Source organism: Callospermophilus lateralis, chromosome 15 (genome assembly GCF_048772815.1).
Source record: "Callospermophilus lateralis isolate mCalLat2 chromosome 15, mCalLat2.hap1, whole genome shotgun sequence".
Classification (NCBI taxonomy): Eukaryota; Metazoa; Chordata; class Mammalia; order Rodentia; family Sciuridae; genus Callospermophilus; species Callospermophilus lateralis.
The window spans coordinates 64,249,365-64,267,152 of NC_135319.1; the positions used below are offsets into that span (position 1 = coordinate 64,249,365).

At 32.1% G+C, this 17,788-nt stretch overlaps 1 protein-coding gene across 7 annotated transcripts in view; it reads left to right on the top strand.

Moving 5' to 3' along the window:
- The window catches only part of Lcor (ligand dependent nuclear receptor corepressor), a 125,350-nt gene that overhangs the window by 79,194 nt on the left and 28,368 nt on the right, over window positions 1-17,788 (top strand). For 5 of the 7 annotated variants that reach the window (XM_076834156.1, XM_076834159.1, XM_076834161.1 and 2 more), the window contains 3 exons: window positions 8,455-8,587; window positions 13,590-13,877; window positions 16,548-16,659. In XM_076834156.1, coding sequence (XP_076690271.1) covers window positions 8,455-8,587; window positions 13,590-13,877; window positions 16,548-16,659 — 533 coding nt within the window. The remainder of the gene's footprint in view (window positions 1-8,454; window positions 8,588-13,589; window positions 13,878-16,547; window positions 16,660-17,788) is intronic. The other 2 variants (XM_076834157.1, XM_076834162.1) reach the window with 1 other exon arrangement.

The following is a 17,788-nucleotide window of genomic DNA, read 5'->3' on the forward strand; positions in this document are numbered from 1 at the left end:
CTTAAAAATATAAAGGTTAAAGGATGAATTTATAAAGTTTAAAGCTACACCTGTGGATGTAGCTCAGTGGTAGATCACTTCTGGGTTCAATCCCCAGTGCCCCTTAAAAAAAAAAAAAGAAGAAGAAGGGTAAAATACCAAGTACATGGGTACTGTATTTTAATTGAGATCCATTAAAGCAAACTCACATAAATAAATGTAAAGCAGTTACTGAAAGAGAAACTGAATACTTCAGGGATGCTACTACTTAATTATTTTCCAGGTGTAATGACACTATTCTGATCAAAAGCATATCTGCTTTGGGGAGCTAAGTGATTTTGAATGTGTTGGGAGAATGGAGGACTAAAGCTAGAATGGCCATGACAATTTGAAAAATATAAATAATGAGTGGGAATTTGTCTCCCAAATACTAGTATATATTGTAAATACATAGTAATTCTTAAAGTATGATATAATGGTGGAGTTCAGAAAGAGCTGTTGTCCCAGAACTAAATAGGAATAAAACTGGAATCTGAAATAGAATTTATGTTTCTTAGAAGATGCTTCCTTTGGCATGCAAGAATTTGTCCACCTACTGGTTGGTTCATACAGGTGGTTCTGTCATATCAAAATTTTCTATAAGCTTCTAATAATTTGACAAGTTGGCCACCAGTTTTGCAAAGAAAAACAATGGCTTTTTAGTTATAGAAGAATATCTCACATTTTTGTTTCTCTTTGCCATATCAAACATAGTACATAGAATTTAGAAATGGAGAGATGACATGAATTGGCTTTATTTTTGCCCTCCATCTTCAATTAGTTCTATGTTGTATGTCATGTAAATTTTTTGTTCTTTGCAGTTTGGCATATGTATATACCGTGAAGAAAAATATTTTCTATTTCTACATTGTTGCTATAAATTTTTAACATGATGAGCAGGTGCAGTTGGAAAAAGTATATGGTTTTCTGCTGTTTGTTGTTCTAGATGAATAAGTGAAACAAACATTTAACTGATAAAAACTTTTAATATAACCATTTAAACTCTAGAAATAATTCTCTTAAGGCCATACAGCAAATGGAGAAACATGTCTTTAAGAAATTCAGATTTCAGTAAGAGCAGCAAGAATCTGTGACAATTGAGCCTTGTGACCCACTCACACACCTCCCTTGGCTTAGCTTAAAGGAAATTCCACTCTGAACAGGGGGACAGGTAGTGAGCATCTACCATACCTTCTTGCATCCTGTTATAGATACTCTCTTCCAGGCACATGAGTTTAAGAGAACTGGGGCTCCCTTCCTCCCACATAACCTTTTACTCAGATTGGAATTCTTCTCCAGGCACAGCAGGCTAAGAGCACTGGGCCAGAGTTGAAATATAGACATCTAAAGCTAGAAGTTTAACAGAGAGAGAATAGAAAGAAGAGCTAAGAAGAACCCTCCTGGAGTTAGAGCAAGCCTCAAACACTGGCGACACCTTATCTCTGTGAAGGGGCTCCACTTTTTTATTGGAAGAAACAATGGAGCACTTTATGCCCTCAGTACATAAATCAACTAACAATTAATTAATGGAGGTTAAAAAGGTGGATGTGAGACATCATTATAGACAGATCAGCTTAGAGTTGAGAGGAATAGAGAAAGAAAATGTTCAAAAACCCTATTGAACAGGGACACTGCATGGTCAAATATAGACATCTAAAACTACATATCTCAGGGGGGATAAACTTGAAAGAACTAGAGATAAAGGGGGACATTTCCTAACGATAAAAGGTCGAATCTAGAAGATAATATTATTTAACGTATTATTATTATGTAACAAAGGGCTTGCAAAAAGGCATGGAGCAAAATTTGACTGAACTGAGCGTGCAAATAGATAGTAGTAGTAGCTAGACATGTCAAGTCAATACCTCACTTTCAGTAATGAGTAGAACATCTAGCTGGGCACTGTGGTGCACGCCTGTAATCCCAGTGGCTCAATAGGCTGAGTCAGGAGGATCTCAAGTTTAAAGCCAGCTTCACCAATTTAATGTGGCACTAAGCAATCAGTGAGACTCTGTGTAAATACAAAATGGGGCTCGGCAGGTGGCTCAGTGGTTGAGTGCCTCTGAGTTCTATCCTTGGTACCGCCCCCAAGAACATCTGGAGAGAATATCATCAAAGATGTGGAAGATTTGAACATTAATAGTCAACTAGACTGACAGACATCTGCAGAACATAATCCAAAGAACAGAATACTCATTCTGATCACATATATGTGTAATATCCTCTAAGACAGGCTATATGCTACGCCATAAAACAACCTATAGTATGTCTATGGTGCTAGGGATCAAGTCCATGACCTTCCGACAAGCACTATACCACTGAGCTACACTCTAGTCCACTAAAATACTATATTTTAAAGGACTTAACTCATATAAAGTATGTTTTCCAACTTCAGTAGAATGAAATTAGAAATCAGTTAATAGGAAATCTAAAAGGAATTTACAGATATGTGAAAATTAAGCAATGCACTTCTTAAGTAATCAGTGGGTTAAAGAAAAAAGCACAGAGGAAAATTGAAAACAGTTTGAGATTAAACATAACAGAAACATATGGGGTATTACCTAACAGTCCTTATCAGGTAATCTATAGCTGCAAATGCTTATATTAAAAAAAGATGATCTCAAATCAGTATCCTAAACCATTCATCCGAAGAAACTAGAAAAAGAAGAGGTAGACAAAACCCAAAGTAAGCAGAGGGAAATAATAAAGATTAGAGCAAATATAAATAAAATAGCAAAAAAACCCAGAGGGAATCAACAAAACCAAAGTTTTTTCTTTGAAAACATCAATAAAATTGATAAACTTTAGTGCTGATAAAGAAAAAAGAAAACTCAGATTTTTAATCATTAATGATACAAGGGAAACCCCCTCCAATCTTACAGAAATAAAAGGACTTCATGGGGAGTATTATGAACAGTTTCTGTGCTGTCAATTTGGATAGTTAATGAAATAGGCAGATTCCTAAAAGACATATACACCAAAACAGGTAACAAGAAGTTGAAAACTTGAATAGAGCTATGTTGTGAGTGGGATTGTGTCTGCAAAAAAAAAAGATGTAATGAAAAAAATAAGATAATCCCTGGTAATTATGGGCGAGACCTCATTTGGCAATAAGGTCTTGATGGATGTAAATAAGTTAAAATGAAGTCACATTGGGTTAGGAGCTTTAAATCCAGTCCCTGAGGTCTTTCTAAGGATAAGGGAGGTTTTGAGATGCAGGCATACAGAGAGAAGACATGTAAAGATGGTGACAGAGATTGGAGTTTTACTGTTTTAAACCAAGGAATGCCGAGGCTTATCTGCAGCCACCAGAAGCTTGAAAAGGTGTGGAAGAACTCACAGAAAGAATGATCCTACTGGCACCTTGATTTTAGATTTCTAGAATCCAGAGCTGTGAGAATAAATCACAGTATTAAGCTACTTAGTTTATGGAAATATGTTATAGCAGCCCTACAAAACTAAACTAGACTAGAACAAGTGTGTTAAGTTTTTTGTCACTATGACCAAAATACCTGACAAGAGCAACTTAAAGAGAAGGAAAATTTTATTTAAGAGGTCCAAGCCTTGTTCTGTCTGCTTACAGTTTACACCAGTAGTCTATTTAGGTTAATTCACTGATAAATTTACAGTTCTCACAATTGAACAACCCTGCATTGTTTAATATGAGTTTTGTGGAGTACATCTCATATTCAAACCATAATGAGATTGGGTTAATAATTTTTAGACTTATATTAAAGAAAAAGTCCATGGCCATATATCCTCACTGATGATTTCTATCAGATATTTAATGAATTACTACCAATTCTTCACTAACTTTTTCAGATTATAGGAGGGAAGACTTCTTTGTTCCATGAGACCAGTATTGTGGATACCAAAACCAGACAAAGACATCACAAAAAATATTGACCATTATCACTTATGAATATCAATACAAAAACCCCTCAACATCAGATCTGCTAGTATATAAAAAGTACACACCATGACCTAGTAGGATTTATCCCAGGATCCCAAGGTTGATTTAATGCCCCCAAATCAATTAGTGTAATGTGTGTTAATATAATAAATGATAAGAAACCATATGATCATGTCCATAGATGCTCTCCAGAAGCAATGAGGCCAGACCAGAAACCATTTGCTGGTTTAAAAAAAACAAAAACAACAACAACAACAAAAACCCACAAAACACTTGGGCTGGGGCTATAGCTCAGTGACAGAGCACTTGCCTATCATCCATGAGGCACTAGGTTCCATCCTCAGTACCACATAAAAATAAACAAATAAAATAAAGGCATTCTGTCCATCTACAACATATATATATATATACACACACACACATATATATAGACGTGTATACACACACACACACACACACACACACCCCTAATAGACTAGGAATAGAAGGGAATTTCCTTGACCTGAGCTACAAAAACACCATCATATTTAATAACAGACTGAACAGCTTCCTCCTAAGATATGGACTCCTATTTCTATTCAGCATTGTCGGGGAACTTCTAATCAGGGCATTTAAGCTACAAAAAGAAACCAAAGTCATCCACATTGAAAGAAGGAAGTAAAACTATCTCTGTTCACAGATGACTTGATGATGAATATAAAAAGTCTTAGGAATCTATAAAACTGATAGTTTATAAATATATTCAGCAAGGTTCAGAATATAACATTTTTAGAATATCTGTTTTCATTTAGTGATGAGAAATACTACGATTAAGAAAATTTCATTTATAGTAGCATCAAAAAGTAAAACACTTTGAAATAAAAATATCAAAAGTGTAATGCTTATACACTCTGAATTACAAAACATTGAAAATAAAGTGACACCCCACATTTGATCAGAAAAGTCAATATTGTTAAGATGACATCACTCCCCAAGTTGAAAATTGCATTCTCCATCAAAATCCCAGGTGATTTCTTTTTAAAGAGATGGACGAACTGATTCTGAAATTCACAAGAAAATTTAGAGACCTCAAGAAGCCAAAATAATCTGTAAAAGAACAAATTGAGAGAAATCATATTTATTAACTTTAAAACTTGCTACATAGTTAATGGGAATAGAATTAAAGTGTCCATAAGTAAAATTTATGACCATTGATTTTTGATAAGTATCCCAAAACAATCCTTTGGAGGAAAGAATTATTTATTTAACAAAAGGTACTAGAACAACTGATTCTCCACATGCAAGAGAATGAAGTTGAACTCCTTTCGTATACATTTACCATACACAAAAATTAACTTTAAGTCATAGACATAAAAGTAAGCTTTAATACTGTAAGACTCAGAAGGAAACAGGAATAAATCTTCATGATCTTGAATTCAACAAATTTTTTAGTTATGACAACAAAAACAGAAGGGACAAAAGATAACTTTTAAATTAGAATTCTTTAAAATTCAAAATTTGTGCTGCTAACAGTACCATTACTGAGGAAACACAAAAGAAGAAAATATTTGCAGTTCGTGAATCTAATAATAGAATTAAGTCAGAATATGTCAAGAATTCTTATAATTCAACAATTTAAAAAATTGTCCAATTAAAAAAACTGAGCAAAGGATCTGATAGACATTTCAAATGGCCAGTAAGCACCTGAAAAGAAACTGAACATCACTAGTCTTTTAGAAAATATAAATCTAGAGCTGGGGATGTACCTCAGTGGTAAGGGTATTTGCCTTGAATTTTTGAGGCCCTGGGTTCAGTGCCCAGTATCAGGGAAGGAAGGGAGGGAAGAAGGGAAAGGAAGGGGAAAGAAAGAAAATATGAACAAGATACTGCTTCTCATCTACTAAAGATGAGTATAATCAAAATGATAAGTATTGATGAGTATGCGTCTCATAAACTGCAGTTGGGAATATAAAGTGGTATACCTGCTTTGGAAAATAGTTTGACGCTTCCTCAAAATGTTAAACATAGTTAAAATATTATCCAGATGTTCCATTTCCAAATACATATTCAAGAAAAATGAATATATACATCCACACGAAAACCTGTACACAAGTTAGTAGCAGTATTATTATTATAATACCCCAAAAGTGAAAGCAATTCAAATACTTATCGACTGAAGAATAGATAAATAAAAAGTGGTGTATCCATACAATGAAATATTCATTTTGCAGTAAATGAAATTAACTACTTACACGTGCTACAGTGTGGACAAACCTTGAAAACTTTATTCTAGGAGGCTGGGGATGTGGCTCAGGCGGTGGCGCGTTGGCTTGGCATGCATGCGGCCTGGGTTCGATCCTCAGCACCACATACAAACAGGGATGTTGTGTCCGCCGAAAACTAAAAATAAATATTAAAATTCTCTCTTAAAAAAAAAAGAGAGAGAGAGAGATTGAAAACCCAGAGGAAGAGCTCATTTCAGTCTCAGGTGGAGCTGAGATTTAAAAAAAAAAAAAGCCATTATTCTAGGAGAAAAAAAGTCCATCACTGGGCTGGGGATATAGCTCAGTTGGTAGAGTGCTTGCCTCGCATGCATAAGGCCCTGAGTTCACTCCCCAGCACCACAGGGGGAAAAAAAACCCACACACACACATTAAAAAAAAGAGTGTATGTGTGTATGTTTATTTAGATGAAATGATGTCCAGAACAGGCACACCTATAAAGACAAAACATTGTGTAGTTAGTATATTGGTTTCCTAGTGTTGGTGTGGGAATGGGGATTGATTATTGTTTAAGAAAGGACACATAGCATCTGCCTGATGAGTACTACGCTAGTTGCTCTGTTGTGTTCCATTACATATGATAGGAGTCTGAATGCTACATTAAATACTACATTAAAGTTTAAGTACTCTACAGATAGATCATTCAGTATCTAACTTCAACTGATTGAATGTAGAACTAAGGAGTGAAATACAGGTATAATTTATATTTTAAAAAATCACTTAATGAAATGACACTGAAGTACAATACAGTTGAAGAGTTTGATGGCACTTCAACTGATGCCTGTTCTTAATATGTTTTAGATGTTTAATCTATATCATAATTATTTATGATTTGTGTTTCAAAATTACTTGTATATTTAGAAGAGAATGTTGACAAATAACATTAATAGTAAAAAGTTTTCATGGTTTATAACACTTAGAATACTTAATTGAAAATTCTTTAAACAAATTATATATAACAAATATACTGTTTATATAGAAATGTTAAATCATTGTTGTAATTTGAATAAGGCAAGTGAGTTCTTTTTGTTAAACTATTTGTATGCAATATATAATCAATTCTAAATGTGTCAGTAAGATGTATGTGTGTCTGTATCTTGGTTGTGCTGTGTGGCACAATTCAGGTAATGAGAAATCATAGCAAGTTTTTACAGATAACAATAGATATATTTAAAAGCCTTGAGGAAATATTTTGTGGATTATAATATGCCTTTAATTATTGTTTAATTACATTATACCAGGGTACGTTCTGTTTTCTTATTTGGAGCACTTTTGATGATTCCATGATTAAACTAAATGCATGTATTGATATATTACAGTGAAATAAAGTAAGTTATATGCACTGAGATGTGCAAAACATTGTCAGTTTACTCCATTGTTCTTGAAGTCTGGAAGCAGATGCTATACATCTCGTGGTTGAATTCAGTACAGCATTTTGGAACTTTTCATTTAGACAAACGTTTTGATCCATATTTTATATTGTAAGCATGTTTAGACACACATATATATTGTAACTAAAGATGCTGCAGTGTTTATATTTAGAATATGAAGTACACTCTTTTCCTACTCAGTTTTCTAGTGTTAGTTTGACTTACTGACTACTCAGTAAAGGTTTGAGAGCCATAGTTTAAGTAATCTAGGAACAGAATTATAAAATTTGATAAACTCTTCTTGAATTTTCCTTCCTGAATGCTTTTTTAAAAAAATTGGTATATATTGATTATACAGAAAAATATGTTTCATTGTGTCATTTTCATATATATTTAGAAAGGTAGTTTGTTCAATTTCACTCCTTTTAAAAATGTTTTGTGTCTGGAGAAAATATCCCATACTAGGAGGACAAACATGATCCTTAAATGAGATCTGAAATTTAAAAAGATTTTTTAAAATGTATAAAAGCATACCATCTGAATGGATTTATCTGTGAACACTTGCTTTAAGAGAACCAATATATTTTAATGCTCAAAGAAATTTTCCCTTTAGAGTAATTATTGTTTAATTAGTTTATGGTAAATTGTGGGGGAAAACTCATAATTGAAAAATGTGAATAAAAATCACCTAAGCTGTATGTTTATACTCATTTTACTATTATTATAGTTTTGTGGAGATAATTTTTATCCTGAATTGAAGTTTTAAAATACTTTAATAATATTAACTAATTTGTTTAATATGCTGTTAGTATTTGTTTATAATTATACATCTGTTTTTTATTTTGAATGGGGAAAATTTTTTGTACAAATATTTCACCAAATATTTTTGCAGGGACACTTAGTCCGTCTGGATGAACCAGCTTCGGGAGCTGGGCAGGAAGCTCTGCTTAAACAAGAGCAAGCAAAAATCATTCGATTCGAGAGACAAGCAGAAGAGTTCCTCAATGCAGTCTTTTATAGAAAAGGTTGGTTTCAGTGAAGAATGACATTTAGCATCTGCTTGTCTTACATAGATCTTCTTAGTTTCAATGTTATTTTTAAAGTTACTCTTAAAAGTAATTTTTTATTTGCTAATGATGCACTTTTTTTTCTGTATTCCTTTGATCAAGGTAAATTTGGAACAGAGTTAACGCAATCCCTGTCCTGCCACCCCCTTATCTCTGAAGTGATGATTTTAGTCAAATAATTAAATCCATTATTATGAAACTCTGAAAATTTTAAGGTCTCAGTAGTTAGGTTTTTGTTCAGCAATTTTTTAAATATAAGCAGTTACTGTTTTAATTATCAGTAGCTATAAAACCTACTATATAATATTTTAGTAATTCCAACCTGAAATTTTATTTGGAAAGAAAATGTAGCTATACCTTTACCAATTAGATGTTTTTTTCTTTTTTTTAACCAATTAGATTTGTAAACATTTTCCCCTTGGTATAGTCTTATTTCACTAAAGTTTTTTAGATTATTAAAATTGGGGTGATAAAACTCATAATAAAATTTTTTCTTACATTTGAGGTGTCATTTAATAGCTCTGTCTCTTGGATTTTTCAGTTTGTTTTTCTCATTGAAACTTGGTTTCTTGTTTTTTGTTTTTTGGGTTTTTTTGGTAGTAGGGTGTGAGGTTGAAGCCTAAGGGCGCTTTACCATTGAACCACATCCCCAGCCCTTTTTATTTTTTATTTTGAAACAGGGTCTCCTTAAATTGCAGAGGCTGACCTTGAATTTGTAATTTTCCTATCTCAGCCTCCCCAGTCACAGAGATTACAGTCATGCACCACCATGCTGGATTCTTCTTGAAACTTGATAGGCTTGTTTTACATTTCTTTTAAAATTCAGAGAATGTATGTCTAATCGTAATAGAGGCTTGGGGTTTATAAATTCTTCATGAAGACCTTCGTTTTTTGTGTGTGTTTTTTTTTTCTCTATCTGCAAAGCATAATTGCCATAAGTCAAGACCTTCAGGAAACTTTCCTTCACCAACCATTGTAGTCAAGAGTCTTTCAAGAAATTCTTTCTGAATGATTTTGTATGCTTAATTACCCTTTTACTCTAGTTCCAAGATGGAGGTTACTGTGATAGGTTCTAAAAAGGGTTTCCTACAAATTCCTGGTAATCTTGAATGTCCTATGTAATATTGGACACTTAGTGATTCCCTTTTCTTTAATGTGTTTACGAATTGTGGTTTACACCTTTCATTCCTCTGGAAATTTTCTTTTTCCCTTCTAAAGGGTGTACAGTTTTGACTGTATACTCTCTGGTGAGTGTTTGTTTTAATGGGTTGGGTATAGTTGGATATCAGCTGGGCTTCTTTTTTCTTAATGTGATTTATATGTTTAAATAATGGTATAAGATTAAATATCATAATAAAGTTAAGGAATGTAGAGATTATTGGGCGGGCACATTTTCCCCAAATTTTTCAGTAAGATCCATTGTAAATTCAAAAATTTTAGTATACCCTCCATTCTCTTTTAATACCTGCTGGTAGCCTCTGACCTAAAAATCTCTCAACTTAACCTCCCAGGCTCACCTCATCATTGTATAAAGTGCCCTGAATTCCAACATTATATTAAAAATAGTAATTTTCTTAGTTTTATGGATGTTTTTGATTTTTTTATTAAAGTAATTCATATTTAAGGTTTAAATAATAACCAGTTCTATGAGTGTATTAGCCAAATAAAATATCTTTACAGTTCCTCTTCTTTAGAATGTATACAGGGCAAAGGTCTGATAGCAAGCTTTATTATCTGGAGAGAGAAGCTTTTGTACTTAATTTGTATGAAGGGACCCATTTTCATCCACTCTTTGTTTAGGGACAATAAGAAGTTATTCTGTCCTACTTCTAGTAGTCTCATCCCTTTGTCATAGAGGAATAACTTAAATTAAAATTTTTTATCAGTTTTGTTTAGAGGGATTCTGACCTTAGATCTTAAGATACATTTCAAGAGCTATCAGAATCCTCTGAAACTGTATATATGTAACTTAAATTTTTATGTTTGTTTTTATACTAGCACAAAATACTCAGAAAAGAATGATTTGGAATTGAAAGAATTCCAGTTACTTCCCCTTATGTTATATACCAGTGTTATTATTTTTAGATGTTTTTAAAACCCTCTTGGATATATCTTAAAGATGAACATTTGTACTCTTCAAATTAATATAGGTTGAGTATCCCTTGTTTTCATAAACATCAGTTTAATATTTTTTATCCCAAATGCTTTGGACCAGAAGTGGGTTAGATTTCAATTCAGATTTTCGAATATTTACATACACTTTACCAGATGAAGAATGCTCAGCCTTTATTTCAGATGCTTGGATTTAGCCCTTTGTATCCAAGCAGTACAAATTATATATTTTAAATAATCAGGCGTGCAAAGGTTTTGTATAGCTAAATATAAATACAGATGCAATGAAAGTAGACTTTTATGATAATGGACTCTATTGTAACCAGTTTTAACTTTAGAACAATATTATCTTATAAAATTCTATTAATCACATTTCCTTTTTAATTTGCTTTGTCACTTATGTTTTTTTTTAAAAAAATGTGATACCTTTCTAGAAGTTAGATTTCCATTTTAAATGTACCAGTGGCTGTGATTTAATTTTTACATGTTTTTGTGTAGTTTTATTTTCATCTGAGTTGTTGCTTTTATTTGACTCAATTGTGTCTATTTCCCTAGGCATGAAAATGTATATAGAACTTGTGTTATAAGTCAGAAAATGAATGCTTTCATGAAACTTTCAAAAAAAGATACCGAAATTTAAATGGCAGAGTTGTCATTCATAAACATTGAGAATGTTTTGTCTCATGATTGTATTAGTCATTCATTCATTAAAAAGACAAAGTATACTGTAGGCATTTTAAGCATAAGGAGCAGTTTATGATCTTTATCCTAAAATCTTTGACAAATCACAAAGCTTTTTTTTAGGATATTTATTTACTAATACTAATTAAACACAGAGATAATTCTTAAATATTTCATTTGCTTCCTATTTGGAAATTTTTTATTACATATTCTCCAGTTTTCTAGGGGGAAAAAGGTACCACTAATATTAAAATTTTATAGTCTTTCATACATAGATTTATGCTTTATAGGGGGAAATGGATCTTAACTGGAAAGTTAAATAACTAATGAGAAAATCCAGTAGAGAGATTTAAAAAGCAATATATGGCTAAAATGTTTAGTAAAACTTTTGAAGAAGCATTGTCAGTGAATATAGGAACTTCTGAACCTCACCTAATTAAATATCTTTTTTCATAAACTATCTGGAATACTAATAGTCTATATTTATAGAGAAGAAATTTAGGATTATAAATACTCCTTAGTGAGACAAAAATGATATTGATAGAGCAAGCCTCATTAAACTTCAGAAAATTAAATATTGTGACTGCATGAACATATTCAGGTATTGAATGTTCTCCTTTTGGGAAAATATAAAATGTGTTGTTATTATGAGTTCTGTGAAGTTTGAGCGTTTTGTTTATTTTTTGTGGAGATTTTAGTAATAAAGTCAGTTTTTCTTGTGCCTTTGTACTTTATAAATCAATCTCACAAATTCCTCACAGCTCTAAGATACTGTGGGTATTTGCCTTATATAGCTAATCTTTAAAAGACCAAGGAAACAGGTTTTCTGAAAACCATCTTAAAAATGCATTAGAAATGTGGTGGGGAGTCAAAGGTACAGGTAGACATTTAAGATCAGGGAAAGAGTTTTGATGAGTTTTATCAGAAATCATCTGTACTAATTTGTAGAGGCTACTTTTTTATCACTTTTTCCACATTTATTAAAAGAAAATTGGTATAAATTGATTCCTTCCATTCATTACTCAGCTAAATTGAATGCACACTTTACACCAGGCAAGATTTAGGTATATATACATACATTTAGTCTCTGCCCTCAAGAAGCTTCTTTTCCTTGATAGGCTAGTGTTGTAATTATAGAGATGTGAGAATCTTTTATTTTTATGTATATATATATGCGTGCGCGTGTGTGTGCGCACACACACAAATATATAGATTTCACCTTTCATCTTACCCAAATTTGAACTTGAAGGTACATTCTGGTTCAAAAATTAATGAGTTCATATGGCTTTTATTTTAAAATTGACTAGACATGGATAACTTAAGTGTTTTTCATTACTTTTCTAACTGTTCTGTTAATATCTGGAAGAGTATACTTAAAGATTCTTAATGAAAAATATAAAAGATTATTCATGGAAAATATGTGGTCTGTCTTCCAGCTTTTGAGAATTGACATTTAAACTTCTAACCCACAGTTTCTAAAATTGTTGTCCTCACCCAAGCAGCATCTAGCAGCTTGTTAGAAATGCCAGTTCTTGAGCCCTAGAACTGCTGAATCAGAAACTCTGGGGATAGGATCCAGCAGTCAAAAGACCTCAAAATGATTTCAGTGAACATTAAAATGGGAAGACTATTGCTCTAGCCTGTCATGACTGAATACTTAAAATTAAGTATCTGATTTTATGATCTTGTTATGCCATCAGTCTTTAACAAGAAATGAATTAAGCACTCGTGAATTCAGTAGTCCAAATTTTGGAAATTTAGGAGAGGACAGTTGATGGAGAAAAACTCTAGGGGAAACAATGTATTCTCTGTAGATGTTAACTGGGGAATGAGTCTTAAGAGAAAGGTTTGGGGATTTCTATATCAGGTAAGTGATTTTAGCCTATAAAAGATCATATTTGTAACCCTTTAATTTCATAATCCTTGGCGGGGGAATGTTTAGAAATATTTTTATGAAAATTTTATTTTTTAAAAACCTGCAACTCAAAAGCTTAGAGATTAAAAATATAAATCAAGGGAAATACTATTTTTAAGACTTTGCATTTTAAGAAAAATATGAATATTGTTTTTGTGAAAGCTGTCTTTTTTGTTGGTTGGGTTTTTTTTTTTTTTTTTTTTTTTTAAGTACAATTTTCCACTTTAAAAGTGAATAAATCTTTGTTTACAGACAGTCCCTGGGTCTTCGACCCCAATATTCCCCTAGTGGCCCGTGAGATCATGCAGCGAATGATCCAACAATTTGCTGCTGAATATACCTCAAAAAATAGCTCTACTCAGGACCCCAGCCAGCCCAATAGCACAAAGAACCAAAGCCTGCCGAAAGCATCTCCAGTCACCACCTCTCCCACGGCTGCAACTACTCAGAACCCTGTGCTCAGCAAACTTCTCATGGCTGACCAAGACTCACCTCTGGACCTTACTGTCAGAAAGTCTCAGTCAGAACCTAGTGAACAAGGTATGGTTTGATAATCATGGTCTCCTCTGTCCAATCAGAAAACTGATTCGGGGGAGAAAAAAATTATTGGCAATGAGGGGACCAGTAGTTAATAATAGAATAAAATATAGTGTGATTCTAGCTAGGTGGTAGCCCATACCATAGTCTAACTATTGGGAGGCTGGAGCAAGAGGATCATTTGAGCCTAGGGATTCAAGGCCACATTGGGAACCATAGCAAGAATTTGTCTCTTTAAAAAACAAAACAATAATGTGAATCTTAAATTATTCCTCGCTATGCAGTGATAGATATGTACAGATAAAATTCTTAAAACCTTACCTGTCTGTAATTCATAGTTGTGATTGATGTACCACCTAGATATTTATAGTCAGGTAGTTTATAGTTGTAACTGATTTTTAAGTTATTTGATACTAATACAAGCATTTTGCACTTTCCAAAGTGTTGTCCTGTCCATTTTCTAAAAACTCCTATGAAAAGTTAAGTTTCTATTTTTTTCCTTAATGTTTTAGAATTAGTACCTGAAAAATACACCTTAAGGAAAAAATGTTTTTATTTGCAGTTTTAAAAAAGAAATTACCAGGGTTAGAAATAAAGAAGACAATAGAATACACTTTAGTTAAGTGTATTCAGTGTTTTATAAATACAGAAATATATACATATTTACATACAATGTATTATGAACTAACTTTAAAGTATTTCTGAAGGGGAATTTGTGAGTGAGGACACAGATTAATAAAGAGGTTAAGAGTATATCTGTTTTGTTTAGAAAATGTTTCAGTCTCAAAAAGTTTATTATCTTAAGTAGAATAAATATTCCTCTTGCTTTATAATCTCATTTGACCTTTTAATTTCTCAAAAGATGAATTGGCCATTTCCATTATAAATAATTTAACTCAGTGATGTCTACAGTAATGATTTTATTGTTTTAGAAGTCTCCTCTAAGAGTATACAGAAAGATTATAAGATCCGTGAATATATTGGTGAGAAATAAGTTTATTTTGAAAGAAAATAAATTTAAATCTTAAAAGAACATCTTTGAAAGGACTTTCCTTTGCTTATTATAAGAATTTATAAAGGTTTTACATTTGGTCTGGCTTTAGTTGCTTATTGAAGAATATATTTTTTGAGTAGTTTTTCTTTGTTTTTTGTTTTTTTTTTTTTCCTCTTGGTATATAGTAAATAGCAAAGAAAAGTATCTAAATTCCAAGAGATTGACAGACAGGATTCCAAATTACTCTGTGTTCACATCAATCGGTGTGCCTTTGGTTACCAAAGTTGTATCTTCTGTTTTGTTAAGGATCATTTTGTTTACCACGAATTGGTAGTTTTTAATAAGAATCACTTTGCTCTAAATATTGCATCAAAGCTTCAGGTTTATAATAGGAAAATGACAGTTAACATAAAATGAAGGTTAACATAAAATGATTCTACTAGTCTGATTTAACATCTCATAGCTAGTGTTGCCCTTAAAAGGTATGTTGTATTGGCAACACACTCTTAAGAGAATTTGAACTACACGATAACATTATAGTGTATGGACTTCAAGTGAAGCAAAAATGTTTTTTAAAAATTTCTTATTGCATTGAATTTTAGTGTTTTCGATTTTAATTACATAATTTTGTGGCAGACTTTAAATATGTTTTCTCATTGGGTTAGATAAATTGCATGTTTGATTTAGAAACCTAAATTATTCTGTCTTTGGTTGGAAATAGCAGTGCATTTGTTTTTTAGATATCTAATTAAATGAAATATCTAATAAAGTACTTGATTTGTTAGATTATAGTTATATTTTTTGAAGTGTTAATGTCTCTAAAGGACAGTGTTTTCTCTTGATATTGACTTTCTTATTTATACATTTAATTGCATATTTATTTCTGACAACCGTAATAGGGAATTAGAATGTCCTCAGACACCAGGTGGATAAATTCTATTGTGAAGTGAATTCTAACATAATGAGTTAGCAGGATCTTTCTACTGGCCATCTAAAAATCAGAGGCATTGGGTATTATCTTGCTGTATTTATTTTGGACAGAATGGCTGCTTAAAAAGTTGTCCTGTCTATGAGATCTGTATCTAGATAAGTCTACAAGAAGGAACGTATCTTTGTGGGAAAAGAAAGTGTCCTGATTTTATTTATTAGCAACGTGAATTATGTGATCTGGTCTAGCTTCTCGGTTACACTTAGGCTCTAATTAGTATCAAGATTGTTTCATTCTTTCTTGTCTTTATCTAATTTTAAATTAGTTTGGATCCAAGTTTCAGGTAGATTTAGATCTTGAGGAATTTGGTTTTATAGTTTCAAAGACAGTTTTTTTAATGGAACATTAAAACTTACATTTGAATCAAGGTCAATTTAGAAAATGAAGTATAAGTCTGGTACAGAACACCATGCTGTGTGAACTGCTATTTCTAATATTTCACCATATCTAAACATTGTCTATAATATGCTTTGCCTTTTCTTTTGCACTATTAATAAAATATTGAATCCTTAGATACATTTGATGTAACATACTTTTCTTAATTTATGTTATTTCAGGAGAAAAATATCTTGATTTTTATATTGAATAACTCAAATATGTGACTGTTGTGTTTGCCTGATTGACTAAACCTGCTGCCATTTCATATTTAGTATTTTCATTCTACATTTGCTTCATTTTTTAATATCCTCAGGTATTTGTGTCTCTGCAGACGGTGTACTTGACCTGTCTACTAAGAAAAGTCCGTGTGCTGGCAGCACTTCCCTGAGCCATTCTGCAGGCTGCTCCAGTACTCAAGGGAACGGGTAAGGGAAAATATTTGTAGCCTTCCACAATTTTATCTAGATAATTCACCAGAGATTGATTTGCCAGTCTCCTCTGTGTACTTTAAAATTTAATCCTTCAGAATAAAAGGTGGACCTTTTATAAAATAACCTTTAGGCTGTCAATCAAATAAGGGTATATTGGTGCAATGTAGAATTGTCTAGTATAGATCAATTTTGTCAGTTTAGTACAAGTAGTAAGTAGTCGTGAATGTAGTAAGAATATATGTCTTTGGACTTTTTGTTGTTTAGTGTTGTGAAGTGTGAAACTCAAGCTAAATAATTCTGAAATTTAGACATAAAGGCAGTGTTGTGTGTGCTATAGTTGTTGAATGAAAATTGAGCTCTAGGTTTCACTTGATATTTCTAATGGGGATTGAGTGCTCGTGTGTATATGTGTTCATTTTTGTTTTGACTCGGTTTTGGTTGTTGATTTGAACTGCAATTTTAATTCTGTAGCAGTTCAAAAAATGTGATTGTATACATTTTAGATTTTTTAATAGATAAGGTTGGTTGTGGATGTTGATGGATAACCATCTTATGTTGCCAAGACATTATTACATGCTCAGTTTTATAACTCATACGGGACTAAAGTGAATTCTCTTATCATTTAATTTTGTAGTGTAAGAATTATACTATAATATGTAATTGTTACTCTGTGTATCTAGTAGTCATTTAGAAAAGTCAGGTATTAATGAAGTATTTAGGCATCATATTAGAAAACTGTTGTAACCAAATACCAACTTTACCTAGTTATGAAAATACCTTTGATAAGTTTATAAATCCATTTATATATAGGCATATTTAACTTTTAGACTATTTACATGGAGAAATTGTTTAGATTTTTACAAAAACAGGTGAGAACTAAATGGACTAACCTTTTGTAACTAATTTTTACTTATCTTCAAACTGAGGGATTTCTTTACTGACTTCTGAAATGTTCTCATCTTTTTATCATTTCACCTTTTTTATTATTTACTTTTCTCCCTTCTTTTCTTCAGTCTAAAAATATTAACTTAATTCATTTTTTTAGATTACTATAAATATAAGTCAGCAAGGTCCCAAATTACTGGGTTCCATTTATACATCAAAAACATGTGAGTTACATAAT